Genomic DNA, 16,883 nt, shown 5'->3' on the forward strand with positions numbered 1-16,883 from the left:
TTATTAGTTTGTTAAATTAATTTGCCTCCCATCTCGCTATGGGGTTACTCTGGGCAGCTTACAACAGTAAAATGGGGGGAAATGATTAAAATGTAAAAAATAGTAAAGAAATAAAACAATAACAATAATTAATGGAAGTTCAATAATATGAAATTAAAAAGATGAGGGGAGGGAGCAGGAAGCGCAGGGGGGAGGTGGGGACAGCTAGTTAGTCCATCAGGCTTTTCCAGGTCAACTGGCAGAGCCAGGTCTTCAGGATCTTGCAGAAGGATAGGAGGGTGAGGGCAAACCTCAACCTGGGGGGCAGGATGTTCCAGAGGGCCAGCGCTACAGCAGAGAAGGCTCTTCTGGATTCCTGTATATTCCTCAATGTTATCTTCTGGAATGTTCTTTTGGTATTAATGGGAGAAGATGGAAACAATTTCTAGAACTACCTCAATAATTCTTAGAGATACAATTTTTAATAAGTATAGTTTGCTATCCAAATAACAAATCATCAGAGTTAGAGGGAGGCTTTGACCTTTGGGTGAGATAAATTATTCCCCAGATACAAATGTGATATTCCTAATATTCACACTTTAAAATGCAAAATACAGTTTTGCAAACCTAATGGAGAGGAAGTAAGGTCCAATAAAGTCTATAACAGTGAATAGACTTTATGGTAAATGATAACTGAGTGAGAGTTTGATCTGTTTTATTGTACTGATAGATTCTGGCAAACATCATCATTTTTATCTGTGGGAATCTGGCTGGAGCCTATCACAAACAGTTGATGGAACTTGCTCTACAGCAGACATATCAGGATACCTGTAATTGCATCAAATCACGCATCAAGCTGGAGTTTGAGAAGCGGCAGCAGGTAAAAGCATTATTTACTATTTTGTTTCCTACAATCATTTATGTATATTGTTTTGTTAGATGTACTAAAGTTGCTATTAACCAGGAAAGGGGAAGGAGGAACTCTTTGAAAATCAATGTAAGAGTTTTGTTTGTTCCAATTCTCTCCTAAGAATAGAAAAGGTGGAAATTCTATTATTTTTAAGCTTTTGTTCTCTCTTTAGTTTGGCTCATAATGGAGGAAAATGGAAGATAAAAGGTATATTAGACTCTTGGCATCAAAGTTCTTCTTTTGGTATGGTCCGTTGCTTTGAAACTTGAAGGAACATTCTTAAGGCTGAAAAGAAATACTGTGGAAATTTGTGAAGCATTTTCAAAACTAATGTGTATATATTTTTAATAAATGAGCCAGCTCTTTCAACAATAGGATCTTATGATATAAAGAAATGCTGGGAGAATATAATAAGATTATCTACTTTTTGTTCCACAAAAAAATGAAAGCTTTTATTTGGATAAATCAAAGGCAATGTAGACAACATTGCTGCTACTGCTACTGCCTCTACTATTATTATTATCCTAATAATAACCATAGTCTATAGGCAATTCAAATTCTCCTCCAATTAAGGCTCTATATAAAGAATCTGAAAGAGGCTGTTGGCAGACTGTCAAAAGCTTTTGTGTAGAAGTTTTTGGCTATACCTCAATCTGTCTGTGTTGGTTTCTTTATTTTATTCTGCCTTGCCTCATCACTGTTGTTTGTTACCATTTTATTAAACTCTTTTACCTATATTTTGCTTCTAACAGGGAAAATATCAAATTCCTTCTTTCCTCAGTTTATTACTCATGAAGAAAGAAGTGACCTATCTATCAAAGGGACAAAATTTGTCAAAATAAGTTATATTACACAAGTGAGGCAATACTTTGCAACTTCCATAGAGGAATCTAGAACCCAAAAGCAGCCACTAGATATCTTATTCATTTATTCCTATAATTGCAGGGATTCAACAAACAGTCTCCATATATTTTTCAAACATGATGGCTAAAACCTTCACAGTATTCTTTTACATAGGTAGGTGAGATTTATAGGACTCTGAATTTTGTAACCTATAACACAATTTTCTTTGTCTGAACTTCTTCATTACAGCATATTCACAGCTATGATGATATAACACTTATAAGGGTGCATGAATATGATACACATTTGGTGAAATCTGTGCATGTTTACTTGGAAGAAACATTAAACATAGTGAAACATATATGGATAAGCATGCCTACAGTATATCATTATTCTTTACCTAATCTATTGTATTGTGGGCATTTTCATGGCTTCGTTTTAATCAGTAAAGAGGAATGAATGAGTGAGTGAGTGAGTGAGTGAGTGAGTGAGTGAGTGAGTGAGTGAGTGAATGAATGAATGAATGAATGAGCGAGAACTGTAAATTAGATAATGCAGAAGCCTGGAATATGAATTAATTATTCTAATTATTCATTAAAATCTTTATATACTTCAGATCCTTGTTTACAAATAATCTTGCCTTAGAGATCCCTTAGAGATGCTTCAGTGAATCTAAGACTTCCTCAGTCTTTTAGAATCCACCAGCAATATCCCACTTGGTGGGTCTCCTTTAGCTTAGCTGAAAGTGGGTGTCTATAGTGGTCTAGATGTTGTTGGACTGTAACTTGCATTGTTCCTGATGAGGCCGGGGTGTAGGCCAGGGTAGGTGAAAGCTGGCAGCCAACCACATTTGATGACCATCACTTTTCTATTTTCTGTTCCAGAGATAGAGCAGCACTGCACCATGCATAGAACAGTAGCAAGTTCTGTGTTGTAAATTAGATAACTATATAGGCAGCCTGAGATACTAGGGCCTGAGATACTAGGGCCACTCTTTTTTCCCTTGGGAATCCTCTGGAATCACTTCCAGCTACAGTAACCAAAAATAGTTTCTTAACAATTTGAAGTGGGAAACAACCAGAAAACAAAGTACGGTATATGCTCTAAAAGAGGTTGAATATAATTTATAAAATAAAGGCAACATCCTTTAAAAAAAAATAGAAAAAAATTAGGAAATCTTGATTTCACCTATATTATCATCCATTCATTTGGCCCACAAAATGTGAAGTATAGGCCCCAATTATCCAAAGATTATCAATTCCTGTTATAAATAAAAGCAAAATACGAACTGAGCGCAGAATAATACTGTTAGTTTTCCCTTATCTTCATAGATGCTCCCTTTCTTTTGATGTATTGCTAGAATGTAAAACGTACTGGATTTTGTGAACCTTATTTTGTTTATTACTTCGATAGCTATCTACTAAATGCACAACTCTGTCGTATACATGTGTAATATATGCACACAGAAATACACACATTAGCTTTTTAGCTTACATATTCCCACTCCCTATAAAATTGTTTGCCCCACTGTTTAAACTCTCGCAGAGAATAAGGCAAGGCAATTGCAAAGCTTTCAGGCCCCGTTTTGACAGTGACAAGCAGTTAGCATAATTACCCTTGTTCATTTCAGGTATTTTGCATTGTGTGACTTATAAGATGTTTTGAAAGATTCTTCCAGGAGGCGGTGTTTGGTATCTGAGATAGCTCACTGAATGTCATTTTCATGGAGGATGCAGGATCCTAATAATAATGTGCTTAGAAACAGGACTCAAAAGCTGTGACAGGTTTAAATGAGCAAGGTAACTGAGTGGGATTCTACATGTGTAACTGAATCAATGCCCTTCTTAAAAAACTAGAATGAAAAGTGTTGTTGTCTCTACAAAAGGAGAAGGAAAGAACTTTATTCTAAATAAACTGGAATATGTAGATTTTAAAAAAGGAAAAAGAGGGGGGGAACTGCTATAAATAAAACCCCAAAACTATTTTGTATTATTTATGTGTTCACTTTATGAATGAGAAATTCAGAAACAGAATTTTTAAAAAATTAGGGGCTTACTGTCTAAACTGTAAAGGAGAAAGTTAATATAGGGAAAAAAAGAGAACATTAGAGTAGGAGTAGACAAATAACCTTGTACTTGGGGTGAATTTCAGAACTGATAAGGGACAAAGTGGTAATCCAGAGGCATCATTGGAAGGCATTGATTATAAAGGGGGAGGAGAGAGAGTTTAATCTCAAAGAGAATTGTAAGCATTAGTAAAAGCAAGGCAGACTGTAGAGAATTATTTAAGAAAGAGGAGACTTGTGTGGCTGAGACATGGCAGATGGAAGATCTGTGTTATGATGTGACAGCAGAGTGTAAAAGGGGAACAAATAACATTAATTAATTAATATGTTTCATCTTTGACTATTGTAAACGCTTAAGAGTTGCATTACCCACCCACCTAAGTAGTTTTCCTAATGTGATGACTTATCCAATTATGACAAGTGAATTAGCATTGATATATGGAAATTTGTTGGCCTTTGTATCAGAATTGTGCTTTGGTTCTAAAGAAAATGATGTGCTTGAGAGAGACAAAGTATTTTTGCTAAATAAGGTATGGAGAATAAATAGGCAGATCAATGCTGTGTCATGTATTATATGTAAATGCAACCTGTTGTATGTTCTCTCATTGAAAAAAAAATCTCAGAAGAACAAAAATTGAGATCTAATCTCTGACAAATATTGCCTTTGTTTGTAGCATCTCTTCTTTGACCTGCTTCTAATGTGACAGAAAGCAGGAAACAGACTTCTGAGGAAGGAGGTGCCCTTAATGTTTTATCAAATACTTAAATAGGGGCATGTTTTGAAGGGAACTGTTATTCATTGATTCAATTTAAATCTCACCTTTTGTCCAGGGACTCAAGACATTCAAGGCCCTCACTCTTTTCTCTTTTCCCCTAGAACAGTCTAAGATAGACCGTGATGAGAGAGAGTGTCTGGCCCAAAGTCACCCAGGGGAACTTCCATGGCTCTGGGTGGACTTGAACTGTGTCTTCCTAGACCTAGTGTAATACAGTAATCATTAGTCTACACTGGCTTTATTGAACACGAGTGGTATTGTTTCTGTACACATGACCATTGGAGACATTTTACCAGCTTCTTTCCCAGAGCTTTGGCAGAGGCTTCCCTTTCTCCAAGTGAGAGATCTCTCTCCTCTTCCATGTAGCCTAACAGTTTTCAGTATCTTCAGCAATTCACTTCTGTGGCAAGAAAAGCTACAAAGCAAAGAAGGAAAACCACTCTTTTAAACCCCAATAGGGGCATTCCCTAGGACCAGGAATTATGATGAGAGTCATATCCATATACCAATTGCTGTCTGTGCTGCTCAAATCTGTATGCAAATCTGTGCTGCTCAAACTTTATGCAATCCAATCAGCATCCCCTAAGTAGCCTGAATTAATGGCCAGATCCCTTATTGAATGCTTTTACAATGTGATTAAATGATCCTGAATGGAAGTTTTTCAAGTGTCGCCTTTTATTGCAGGGCTTTTCAATCTTTTCACCCATTGTATCACTTTTAGGATATGGCAACATCCGAGTACCACCAGTCGCCTAGCAAGGTGTCAAAAACTTGATGACCCAAAAAAAAAAAAGGAAAAAAGTGATAAAGTACAGGTAGTCCTCAACTTACAACAGTTCGCTTAGTGACTGTTCGAAGTTACAGTGGTACTGAAAAAAGTGCCCCCCAAGCCACAGCCGAGCAAGACACCTGCCTGCTCACCCGGCGGCGCTCTTCCTCCTGTCCAAGGTTTTCATTGTTGTGAGCATTTCTGTTGAGGATTGGCAGCTGGGGTGGGGTGGGGGGGTGTTTGGTTTTTATTCCCCCCATCTGCTGGATGGTTGCAGCAGGTTTTGGTCACTTCACATGACCCTGGGACACTGTGACCATCATAAATAAATCATAAATCAGTTGCCAAACATCTGAATATAAATCACAAGACCCTGGAGATGCTGCAACATTCCAGCTGATCGGTGCTTCTTCTGGGCTCAGAAGCACCAGGATCAGCGCTGAGCTCCAGCTGGAGCCTGGCACTGATCCTGCCGCTTCCGCTGAGCCCTCACAGCCCCGAAGAAGCACCAATCCTGGCGCTTCCGCTGAGCCCTGACAGCCTTGCAGCTCCAGCCATCTCTCGCTCAGGCTTGTGCGGTGCTGCCACCAGTTCAGCTCATTCCCCTCCCCCGCTACCACTTTTCTAGGATGGTCATGTACCACCTGCCAGGTGCCAATGTACCAGACGTGGTACCCGTACCACTGGTTGAAAAGCCTTGTTTTATTGGACAAAAACTGTGTGTGTTCTGCTTATGAATAAGAGACACAAATAATATTCAAATAAGCCCAATGCAATAAATGGCAAGATAGGCTGAACCTAAGATATTTATGGCCATAGAGCAAAGGCATGTTATTGATCCCTGAATCTGTTTTTTAAAAATGGAATAAGGAGGTATTAAGTGTGCATGGTGATGTCTCCAGGTGAGATGTCTATTACATGGTTGCTTGGGGTCCATTTTTATAAAGGCTGATATCTATGAGGGACTCACATCATTTGTACATACCATTTTCATTCATGGCTTAATTCCATATAGAATTAAAATGTGAGATTCATTGCCATAAAACATGATGATGTCATTAATTTGAATGGCTTTAAAAGAAGATTAGATCCATTCATGCTAGACAGGCTATCAATGCCTCTATGTTACCTGCATTTCGGAGCAGCATGTCTCAACAGCCAGTTGAGGGGAACAATAGAGAACAGAATATGATGAGAGTCCCTCAGAGACATCAGGTTGACTGTTGTGAGAAATAAAAATTCTGGATTAAGTTGGGCTTATCCCGATTCAGCAATACAATATTATTTATGTTCATTTACGGTAACCATTTTTTGTATGACAAGTTCCTTATGTTTTGTTTTTGGAGAAAATTTATTTGGAAGCAAAAGTTTTGAATGATAACATAAAGAGACTTTTGTTTAGTTTATTGTGTATGTGTGTCTCTATACTTACCCTTTTTCTTTACCTTGTACGGCTGTTTTTCTTCCCCTTTTTCCTCCAAATTATTAAGAGCAGAAAGGTTTGCAAAGTTACTCCTCCAATCAATCTTCTACAGAAGGTTACATTTCCTCTATCTGTCTTTTACAGAAGAAAAATGGAGGAAAGATTACAAATGATTAGGCCCTGCAAAACATTAAAAAGAGAGCTTTGCAAAGCATCTGCCATTCCTCAACATTAAAGTAGTTTTGGCTGTTGCAAGGCTGTCATAGTTGCTTCTGAGATTGTATCCAACTACAGCTTCTCTGGTAGTCCCAGCAGAAATATTGTCTATGACTATAGTATATCAATAAACTAATAAACTGGAGTCAGCCTTTAAAGCAGCCACATGAACTTGCAAAGGATGTGACTACTTTAATGCTTCAAGAGGTGTAACAGTTTGGCTAAAATGCTTAGTGAAGCATCGCTTTCAAACGCTTTAGTCATCCCTACAAATGATAGTACACCACTCACTGTTTTTCCCCAAGCATCCCTGGAGAAATTATGGTTTTCCTTAGCAATTTTTTCTTATTTAAAAATAGTGGAAGCCTGGACTTTTTTCTCTTTTATTTTCAAAACCAGGAACGTCTTCTGCTTAGAGACGAAGGACGAGTGTATCGGTACCTTTACTTTCGACTCTAGTAAGTTTCCAATGTTCCTGGGTTTCGTCCGGTCGACCTTTCATGTTTGTTGAAAGTGTTAAACATACAGTTTTCCGTGTGGTTACATTCCATAACAAACTTCGGTCAAGAACTTGACAAAACTAGAATAGGAAAGCATTCCGAGACGGTCAACCCTTGGGGTCCCAATGGAGGAACAGCACAGTGGAGGTGGTTGATCAAGTAACAACTGGTCCCACTTCCCCCCACCCCACCCCCACCCTCCTTTAATTTTAATATACCCTATGATAAGATGGGTGGCCAATAAATTTTATAAATAAATAAATTGGCAGCAGCAGCAACAAAATTAGTATTTTCTTCGTTAATGTAAAACCTAAAGCGAAATTAGCTCATTTTTTTCTATTCTTTCTCTGATACTAATGTAAAAGCATATAAATAAGATAATTAAAATGTAACATTGTGAAAATGTAAAACTTCAACAAATTTATTTTTGGGAAAAAACTGAATTTAGTTGGGAATATTGAATTAAAATGCACCCTGCAGGCTGAAATTATGGCTTTTATGGGTGATACGTAAAGTAAGAAGAATTAGTTAGCTGATGGTATGACTTCAGTCAGGTTTGATTAACTAACCCAAATTCAGCTGATTTTCAAGAGAGCAAAGCTAGAATGTGTCTCTGTCACTAGGATATGGTGAGCTGTCAGTGGAAATAAATGGAATAATCAGCTTTGCCCGTATCAGCCACATTCCAAGCTCATAGTAGAAGTAATGGGGAAACAATAGAATAGGGATTCTATAGCATTAAGCCTCTGCATTCTTGTGACATTTAGCAAATTTGAAAAGCTGGTGTGATTTATGTCTGGCACAGTTATACACTAGATTGAAACTGCTGGAAAGTTGATAGTTTTGGAGGAAGTTGGAGACACGCATCCCTTTCAACTCCTGTGTTTAGGACTAGGAAATGGAACTCTTATCTTCTCAGCTTTGCAGCACTTCCTCAATAGACCTCCAGCAGTTACCTTTTCAGAACCAAGGAAACAACAACCAAGGCAAAACTGAGATGCGTTTTGTCAGTTGCCTCCAAGGTTGCAAACACCAGGCTATTAACTCATTCCATACATACACACACATTCCACTCCATTTTTTTCCTTATAGCTAGGTGGCCGTACTATTCTTTGTTGTAGTCTGGTGCTCATTCAGATTTTTGCAGTCCTGATTGGTAGGCCTACAGTTAGTGTAAAATAGGGGTGAGAAGATTTTTGCTACTACAGGAACTGTAACAGCTGAGGTGGGATTGTGCTTTTTGCCCCTTGTGTTTAACTTTACAATAAAAACAACTATCAGTTCCCCTTCAAACTACTTCTGAAGTTTCGGAAAATGGAAGCAATGACTATATGGAGATGCCTTCAGACTTTGCAGGATTACCATTAGAGGTGCCAGGGAAGGGAGACTTTAACTGGCATAGTTCTAGATGAAGCCTGATGAATGCTGGAAGCCTGCTAGAATAGTTTTTGACGTCTGGGATAAAATCACCACGCACATGACTAATCCACTAAAAATAGCTGTGTAAATTGGCTCTTTGTAAATCCCTTGTGAAAAATTGTTGGTGGCCAAATGTGTTTGTTTCTGATAAGGTATTTGGAACATTCCCCATTCCTGGTTCTTTTAAATGAACGTTAAGGTAAAATATTGTTTTTTTAACTTGGAAAAAAAATCAACAATGCTAAATTCTTTTACGTGCAGCATTTTATATGCCGATATTGTGGGATTTACTCGCTTGGCTAGTGATTGCTCCCCTGGAGAACTGGTGCATATGCTGAATGAACTTTTTGGCAAGTTTGATCAAATTGCAAAAGTAAGTATGTGTGAAAGTTTTGTTCATGGTTAATACTATAATGTTGCCACTGTGTTTTTATAATCATAATAGGTAAAAATGGCATGAGGAAAGTGTAGTCTTTCCTGGGTTCTGCTGTCCTCACAGCCTCCAAAAATGCTTTCCTGGAAATACAGTTGCTGCTTAGTTGGTAGTAGTTGGTTTTGTCACATCCTAGTGTAAGGAGGGAGAAAAAATGAGGACAAAACAGTATAAAATTTTGGAAGTAATAAAAAAATACAATGTATGCATTACATGCAGTAATATTTTGTTGTGGACCTGGAAGAAAAACCCCTTTGTTCTGTTTAATGTCTCTTCACTTTGAACTTTGCATTATTTATTTGCAAGTATATATACTGGTGTCAATGCAGTGTTGCAAGGCAATATTTTGAGTGAGTAATATCACTCATTACTCTAAGGCAGGGGTCTTCAAACTTGGCCCTTTTATGACTTGTGGACTTTAACTCCCAGAATTCCTCAGTCAGCGTCCCTGCTGTAAGGCTCAATTTATTGAATAACAACAATAGTTTTCATACTCTTTATCATCCTGATTGGCACAGAAATCACAGTAGGTGCAGCATATGTTCCAGAGTTTGGTTCCTCCTCTTTGACTGGCCTATTCTGCCACTCGTCTGTAAAGACTGACAACCAAAATTATTCATTCAAATTGTATAAAAATTTGGGTTTTCCCATTTAAAGTTGCATTGCAAAAAAACAAGTATCTTAGAGGAATTGGTGCATCCTAGATTTCCCCTTGATGGGAATTTGTCATGACACAGCAGTTAGGTGTGCAAGTACATTCCCACATCAGCTGATCATTGAATAGTGAGTTCAGGATATGCCCAGCTCTGCTTCCCTGGTTTCTTTATTATGGAGAATTGCAGAATAAGAAGAACTTTGGTGAATAAGCTGTCTTTTGGGCATCTCCCCAAACATTACTGAGCTGTCAAGGACCACTAAGGGAGCAATGAAGTTCTGAATGAACTAAAGTAATGCTCAGACTTCATTTAAAGGACTAATTTTATCCCATAAGAGAGATTAGCAATGTAACAATGTAGTATTATAGTTTAGAAAATGTCGGTATTCCTGCAAGTGCGCAAATAGAGATGGTAACAGATACTCTGAGTTTAAAATTTCAAGTCTATTCCCAAATTTCAAGTCTATACCCTGAGTTTAAAATTTCAAGTCTATTCCCTGTCTAATTTGGTGCCATTAAGAAGGAGCGTTGGCTTTAAATCCCTGGGAGTTTGGATACAACATTGAGCATGCTTCTGATTTCATAACTCAGGAAAAGTAGGTCACTGGAAATGGGGAGGCATAGAGCCCTGGAGTTTATTTCAGCTATAAATATTCTGGCCCAGTCATGTCCGTGTTTTATAGATGGAATAAAATTGACACTATCAGTTGCATCAGATTCTGCAGCTTTGCTGATAAGCTTTATGTTGCTGCCTTGACTGTCTCCTAACTGATTCCCCATCCCTGGTTTTTTTTTTTTGGTTTTTTTTTAGGAAAATGAATGTATGAGAATTAAAATCTTAGGAGACTGCTACTACTGTGTGTCCGGCCTTCCAATATCGCTACAAAATCATGCCAAGAATTGTGTGAAAATGGGACTGGATATGTGTGAAGCCATAAAGTTAGTAAATATTTTATATATATTTAAAATATATAAAATATTCCTTTCCTTCATAATTACAAAACAAAACTTAGTAGGAAAGATTTATTCTACGTCTCTTTCTCACGTTCTAATTTTTAGCGTATTATTTTAAACTCAAATCTGATTGGGTGGTCTTGAATTTTTCCGTTCTGAAATTATGGCAGTGAAGAATGTTAAAAGGTTATGTATTTTATTCAAATGCAGAAAGGGACTCCTAAGGTTACTGAAAGTGTAAGTTTTAAAATATAAAACCTTAAAACATGACAAGGCAGCAGACTTTAGACAGGAGAATATCAGTCTTTTAACAACAAAACATACTCATTTAAAATTATATAGATTGAACAAAAACACTTTAAAGGCTACTTCAAACAAACCCTGACCTTCTGGAGGCACATTTATTTGAAATGGAATGTGGGAAAAAAATCATGGCATGGGTGTGTTCTGTGAAAAAAAAACTTGCTATAAATTTGGCTGCATTCAGTGCAGTGGGAATGATCACACTTCTTTGAAATATGTAGAGTTCACCGGTAATAAACAAAAATCACAACTACAGGAAGCTCCCCTATTGGCCCCTGCATATGGAGGGCAGCATAAGAGGATGGATCCCTCTGCCTTCTGTCAACACTCCTATTTGTTTGTTTATTGTTTATTATTTATTATTTTTTATGCTGCTCATCTCCCCTACAAGGGGAATCTGGGCGGCTAGAAGCCTCTGAAGAATGCTTGTCACTCACATTCTAAGTAATACATGGTAAATAAAACAGCTTCTAAATGAATGTATGATATAAAACTGAAAAAACGCTCATTCTCTGCCCAGGAGATAAGATGTAAAGGCCACCTCTGTCTCTGAAGTTATTTCTGTTTAACTTTATGAAGAAATCCACAGTCTTAATTACAGCTGTTAACAATTGCTAGATACCCCCTACATAGTCATCAGCAAAGCTCAGACTCTCAAATGTCCCATTAAGCATGTTACGCTTTCCAAATGTTTGTTGTGCAATCAACAGTTTTGTCTTAACTCTGTGGATTAGGTGTAAAGTTAATTTGTGCTAATGTACAAATTAAATGCAATGCTGCTGCTTTTCCACAGACACTTAATTCCCTCATTTCCTCCTTTGTATTTTAAAAGGTAACCATCATGAACTTTCTGAAATGAATTCCTATTGAGAACATGATCTTGGTACTACCGAAGAAGCAATTAGAAATTATCAATGCAATCTAATCTTAATGTTCAGGTTATTGAGAATAGCTGCTCAGAATATTCAAGTATAGATAGGGATTCACACAAAAAAATGATAGGAGAGAGAAGGGGATTTTTTTTCCCTTTCATTTTTCCCTGCAGATTTATCATTTGGCAGGCAAACTCATCTGAGTTGGGGGTGGGAGAGGAATTCCTGCTCTCCAAGGTGAGTATTCCTTATTTCTTTTTAGTCTAAGGAAATGGGGGAAGGCTGTAATAAAATGGTAGAATGTGTTTTAAACAGTAATTGTGGATATGCAGAAAATGAATCTCCTGGTTCAGTTCTGATTCTTTCCTGTTAGGGCTGGGGTGGGGGAAAAAAACAACCTCTCTGGAATCTCAGAAAACCACTGCTATTCCTTCAAAATCCAAATGTTTTTTTTTCATAGTGCCAAACAAACTAACATAAAATAATGCCTTTTTCAAAAAGCAGGTAAGAAGAAAAAGAAATTCAAATCTTAATCAGGGTGTTTATCCATGAAGCCCCTTTTTCGATTTTAATTAGTTTCCAATTGGAGGCTTAAATTCTTTAGTAACTAGTAGGTCCTGTATGGTTCACTATTCCTGCTCTCTGCTATGCCTGAATGTGATAAGTGGCAATTAGAGAGGGAAAGGGCGCACAGGGGCCAAGATTCACAGCAACTTATTTATTACAAATTAAACAATAGTTTGGGGGGGTGTTCATATTTTAGCCTACTGTCCTAATGATTATATAGTGAAATGCTAAATAAGCTGTATCCTGATAGATAGAACTTTACTTCTTCCTTCATGCTGGAGGGCAAAATTAATAGGTTGGCATTATTTACAATTTACAATTTTGTTGCAATATTATTTGAATAAATCTTGCCTAATACTGACTAGTACTCATGGCCTCCCAGTTATTAGCCTGGTGTTTTAACCACTAAACCAAACTGTCTCTCTTAGTGAAAGAAATTAGTGGTTATTTTTCCCACCATTTTTTTCTACCTGGTAATGCCAGGTGAATTTACCAATCATGGGTTACCCCACATTAAATCTATAAAGACAAACACCACCTCAATGCTGAAACAGAACAAGGTTTAGCAATAAGGATAGAGGGTGCCAACAGATCTATGAACCAGCTCTGGAAGCTCATTAATGTCTCTACGAGGAAGTACTGTAACTAAATGTAAATTTAGCAAGTTAGACATTGAGTACTCAAATTGAATAGACAGCATTACTTATTTAAGAAAAATTACATGACCACCCAACTCACAGTCAATGGCTTCAGGCAGCTCACAAAGATAAAACCCAATATTATGTGAAAACCTCAATTAATGAAAGCCATGGTGGATGATGAAGATCAAGATCTATTAGCCCATCTCATGATGAACATTCACATGTGGAAGATTGTAACTTGGAATGTAAAAGAAAACAATATGAATTAATAAATGAAGAAATTGACAGAAAAAAATAGAATAGAATGTTTTATTGGCCAAGTGTGATTAGACACACAAGAAATTTGTCTCAGAGTACATACATACAATAAAGCAAGATAATCATAATAATGATACCAATAAAAGAAGGTAGTAGAAAAGATAAGAAGGATGATAGTAATACAGCTATATTAATAGGTAAATATCCTTAGACATAAGATAGTACTGTGAGTATGTTCTGTGTGTGTGAAATAGAGAAGGGGGAAGAATGTAATAGATCTGAATAAAAATAGCCCAGTCTCTGGATGGAGCTGATTCATAGGTAGAAGGAACTAAAGTTTTAGAGTATTTTGTGAATGAAAGTTAAAATTTATATCAGAAGTAGAAAATGATATCCACATTTTTGTGGATGCTTACAAAATCCACAGTTTGGTAGTCATAGCATGTTACAATCTAGTGTATGATGTTAATAAAGCAATAGAGATGATTGTTGTGAACATTGTGTGCAACATTTTGAATCAATGTGATTCAGGAGAAAAAAATATTTCTCCTAATTAAGGGAAGCCAGATTCATTTAACAAATGCATGATTTACCTACCAACTGAAGTGAATCATTTAACAACCATGACAAAAAAGGTAAAATTGAATGCAACTCACTTAACAAATGCCTTGCTTAGCAACAGAAATTCTAGTCCCTATTGTGGTCGTAAGTTGAGGACTATCTGTACTGTAAGGAATAGCCCATATTTTGGTAGTATCAAGAAATGATCAAAAAAAATGGAAATGGAAGCAAATTAAAGGATAACTAATAAAAGTAGAATGACTTCAAGAAAAGAATGTATGAGACCTGTTCAAAAATATACTTCAATATGGCCAATGCTAAAATATTAAATATTTATATTTTTTTAACAAGGAGGAGTTAATTTTAATATTGTCAAAACAGACGTCTGCCTTTATGGGGAGACTGTGTGTAAAAGAAGTTATGGAAGAGTTTTGCCTGACAAGGTCAAGACTGAGTTGAAAGTAGATCTACAAATGACACATTGCAAGAATGACATCAAAACAGTTGTTACACTGGACGTTTGAAAAGAAAGTGGCTCATGTCTTAATACAGTTTTGAAGAATCTTGTGAGAAGGGAGGCAGAAATAATGAAAAGAAATCAAATTCTATAACATTATTTGAGTGGACTAAAGACTAAGATTGTTAGAAATAAAGGGAAAAAATATAAAGCAGGTTATTTGATCAAGATTAAAATAGATAACCCTTAATGGACTTTTGCTGATACCAGGACTGAAATGACAATGTTTTAAGGATTTGCTTATAAATAAGAGATGTGATATAGGAAGAAGAGAACATTTGTTGTATTTAAGAAGTATGTGTAATAGAAGAAGAGATATGATCAAGAATAAATGGATAATAAATGTAAATTGAATATAAAAACAAATGATTGGTAGGAAAGAAGTACATTAAAATGACTTGGATGTAGAGGGAGAAGGAGTTAAGATCAAATAGCTAGATAAATAGATGAAGGAAGAGTGAATGCACTGAGTAGAAAGGGTAGGTCAGGAAAGTTGTGGTTGGGCAGAATTGATAAGATCTGAAAAAAGATACAAAAGGTTTGAATGCTGAAGGGTGTGATGGAAACAAGGATAGTTGACAAAGGTATAAAAACAAAACAAAAATGGAGATATCATGAATGGTGTTGTAGAAACTAGGTATGTTTAGATTTCTTTTTTTATTACCACCTGCCTTCAGTTTTTTTCTGCTTGCTTTTTATTTATTTTCTGAGTTTTGCTAATCACCAGAATTGATTAGCATCATAGGTATATATACATGCATGAATCACTTTAAATATTTATATCTTTAAATGTTTATATTAATCAGAGAAACATTAAATCAGCTGAATTTTACCGATTTTATCAAAGTAATAAAGTTTAACAAACATAAATAATTTTACAGATCCCAACGGATAATGTTTAATATACCATAAACTGAAAATTTTCTCATTACAACTTGTAGAAGGTACTTAACAAAGAGTTATTATCCTTTCACTCTCTACGTTGACCTCAACTATAGTTATACTCTCACCCTCATGTGAGAGGGAATGTCCTTTGTGGTGTGATTGGACTGCAAAAATGGCAATATGATGTATGGTCACATGATGTAACATTGGCCAATCATATGGAAGCTGGAGGAATTCCAGGGTAAGAACATTATTTAATTTATATGTATTTTGATTATTTCATATATATAGAATAATCATGTCGATAATTTTAGATTATTATGGTGTTACTTGGTCTTAAAACAGGGCACTATACAATTACAGTATGTTCATGCTTGCACATATTAATCAATCCAAAAATACTACACACTTAGTATATTGAAATTGAACTACTGCAAACATAAATTTCTTCCATTTATTGAAACTGAATAGTGCTGTATAGTGCTTGAAGGCACTGTATGCTGTATGTATGTTTCATTAAATAGAGAAACTATTCTTTATTGGTGTCTCAATGGCCACAATTTAGCATGTTCAGCAAGCATTTACAATATTAAAAATCATATTTTCTGAGATGCAGGTTAAAGGTGGGCTTGACTTTCATCAAGATGAGGGTCTGATGCTGGGGTCTGATGGTCAAATTACAAACGGGGGAATCACATTCTTACCACTTTAAAAATGATATACATGATGAAAGTTTCTGAGTCTTTTCCTTAACAAGCCAGCATTGTATGTCCCATAAGGGATCCACTCAAATGCTTCCACCACTGAAACATAGAGGGGCATGTCTTAGTTACAGCCTAATCATTGGAATCAAATCTCAGTTTGAGTACTGTATTTCCATTACTTATTACTCATTCCTTATGTAGTTATGTAGTTAAATCTTGAGGAAATAATTCTCAGCTATAACTAAAAGGAAAATAAATGCTACTTTCTTAATGTTGTATAATGGTCACTTTAAAATAAACCATAATTTCAGCCGTGTTCACATTACTTCAGTCACGTTGGCACACTTGAATGGAGCGTACAAAGTGGAAGAAGGGGATGGTGATGCAAGGGATCCATATCTCAAGGAACATAACGTGAAAACCTTCTTTATAATCAATCCTAAGGTAAGTAACATTGTTTTTCTTCTACAGTGAAATGTTTATGTTTGATAATCTACAAGCAGACAATGATGTTTTACTGGAATAGTTCTGAAAAGTGGGGAATTAATATTGAAAAATATTGAATAGGACACTGGGCTCAAAATTCAGTTTTCTAGGAAAGTGGTCAATACTAATTTCACTCATATCTCTTTT

The 16,883-nt window shown here is 36.2% G+C and overlaps 1 protein-coding gene across 1 annotated transcript in view; it reads left to right on the plus strand.

Moving 5' to 3' along the window:
* Positions 1-16,883, plus strand: part of ADCY2 (adenylate cyclase 2) — a 126,570-nt gene that overhangs the window by 57,251 nt on the left and 52,436 nt on the right. Inside the window, exons 4-11 of the mRNA XM_029286396.1 lie at positions 710-901; positions 1,982-2,113; positions 7,381-7,439; positions 9,162-9,273; positions 10,800-11,000; positions 11,153-11,179; positions 15,660-15,787; positions 16,562-16,694. Coding sequence (XP_029142229.1) covers positions 710-901; positions 1,982-2,113; positions 7,381-7,439; positions 9,162-9,273; positions 10,800-11,000; positions 11,153-11,179; positions 15,660-15,787; positions 16,562-16,694 — 984 coding nt within the window. The remainder of the gene's footprint in view (positions 1-709; positions 902-1,981; positions 2,114-7,380; positions 7,440-9,161; positions 9,274-10,799; positions 11,001-11,152; positions 11,180-15,659; positions 15,788-16,561; positions 16,695-16,883) is intronic.

Source organism: Protobothrops mucrosquamatus, unplaced genomic scaffold, assembly GCF_001527695.2.
Source record: "Protobothrops mucrosquamatus isolate PMUCROS unplaced genomic scaffold, P.Mucros_1.0 scaffold_213, whole genome shotgun sequence".
Lineage (NCBI taxonomy): Eukaryota > Metazoa > Chordata > Lepidosauria > Squamata > Viperidae > Protobothrops > Protobothrops mucrosquamatus.